Source organism: Protobothrops mucrosquamatus, unplaced genomic scaffold, assembly GCF_001527695.2.
Source record: "Protobothrops mucrosquamatus isolate PMUCROS unplaced genomic scaffold, P.Mucros_1.0 scaffold4340, whole genome shotgun sequence".
Classification (NCBI taxonomy): domain Eukaryota; kingdom Metazoa; phylum Chordata; class Lepidosauria; order Squamata; family Viperidae; genus Protobothrops; species Protobothrops mucrosquamatus.
The window spans coordinates 34,322-35,689 of record NW_015390254.1 but is presented as its reverse complement, the minus strand read 5'-3'; the positions used below and the strand labels follow the sequence as shown (position 1 = coordinate 35,689).

The 1,368-nt window shown below is 36.8% G+C and overlaps 1 protein-coding gene across 1 annotated transcript in view; it reads right to left on the bottom strand.

Moving 5' to 3' along the window:
• Window positions 1-1,368, bottom strand: part of LOC107298861 (complement factor H) — a gene marked incomplete at its 3' end in the record, with an annotated part of 15,706 nt that overhangs the window by 5,774 nt on the left and 8,564 nt on the right. Inside the window, 1 exon segment of the mRNA XM_015828226.2 lies at window positions 181-363. Coding sequence (XP_015683712.2) covers window positions 181-363 — 183 coding nt within the window.

Below are 1,368 nucleotides of genomic sequence, written 5' to 3'. Positions count from 1 at the left end.
AAGCACTGGGAAGTAATCTTACCCTTCCATTCTCTACTAATAATGCACTGGAATCTGTTATGAAGAAAGATTCCAGTTTGCACACTATGGACCCTCCTCCCCACCATCCCCCCCCCCAAGCTAAGTGCAAGAAACTACCATGTTGCATCTACAAGTCTGTCTACTCATATTTCTGCTTACTTATGCATGATGGTAAGGGTGCCCATTCACCATCCACACACTCTATGGTTTTTGATCCACGAAGTGCAAATGAGATATCACACTGAACTTCCAAAAGATCACCATGCTGATGTACTGCTTTACGTTCATCGGTAACCATGCCATGTGAAATCCTGGGTGATGCCTGACAAGATTTAACATTTTCTAGGAAAAAAAGAGAATATCACTTTTATTTTGAGTGTTTACTCAAGTCCCAGAGGGATATGCCTGAATATTATTATTGTTATATCTATTGCAACTATTACAACAACCACAGGAACAAAACCAGTAGTAGATAATGTTTGTTAAAAATGTCAATATAAGTCTGGTATCCAAGAGTATATGTTAGAAATAACTTTAAAAACATAAATAAGTAATTTTTATGTCTGCAATAGCTATCTGTTACTCATTTCCTCCCTTTCCCTCAAAAAGATGCAAAAAGATGTGGATTAAGTTTGCAAATATTTCAAAGACATGTGAAGTTGTAGTAATAGGTAGGACCTCTCTTCAGCAAAGTCTAGATATGAGTTTCCAATAATTGTCTTCTTCAAAGCATGTGGAAAGTTAGAAGAGGATCAACTCTCCTGATTTGGTACTAACCAAAAGGGAAAAAAAAACATTGACTGAATGAACATGGGAATGAACAATGAATGAAAGTATTAGAAAGTTGAGGGAAGTTATATTTAGAACTGAGTGCTCCATTTTAAGAAAAGTAATGCTAAACATGGTCAAACATTTATCTTAAATGCCTAGAAGGAATCCCAAGAGGGCTAGATGGTTAAATATCTGAGCAAAGAAAACTCTCTCCTTCAGATTAAATACTGAAGAAAACTCAGAAATAAATAATTTTTGTTGTTAAGTCTTCCATGGCTGAAAGAAAAGGAACCTTTGTTACCATCAATCACAGTTACATTCTGGACTAGCTTAGGAGCTTGGGAAATGGCGCACTTATTGAGGTGTTTCTTCTTATTCCAGGGCTGGTTCCAGTCAATGTAAGGTGGAGCAGTGTAGTCTGAACTTCTTGGTTGGTGGGGGTGACTAAAGGCTTAGCCCCATCCTTTTCTAAATATCTACATGAAGCTGTTGGGGGAGATCATTCCCCAGTTTTTGTGCAGTATTATCATATTTCAATTATACCTACTTTACATTTTTGTCCCTAGTTGTTCAAAT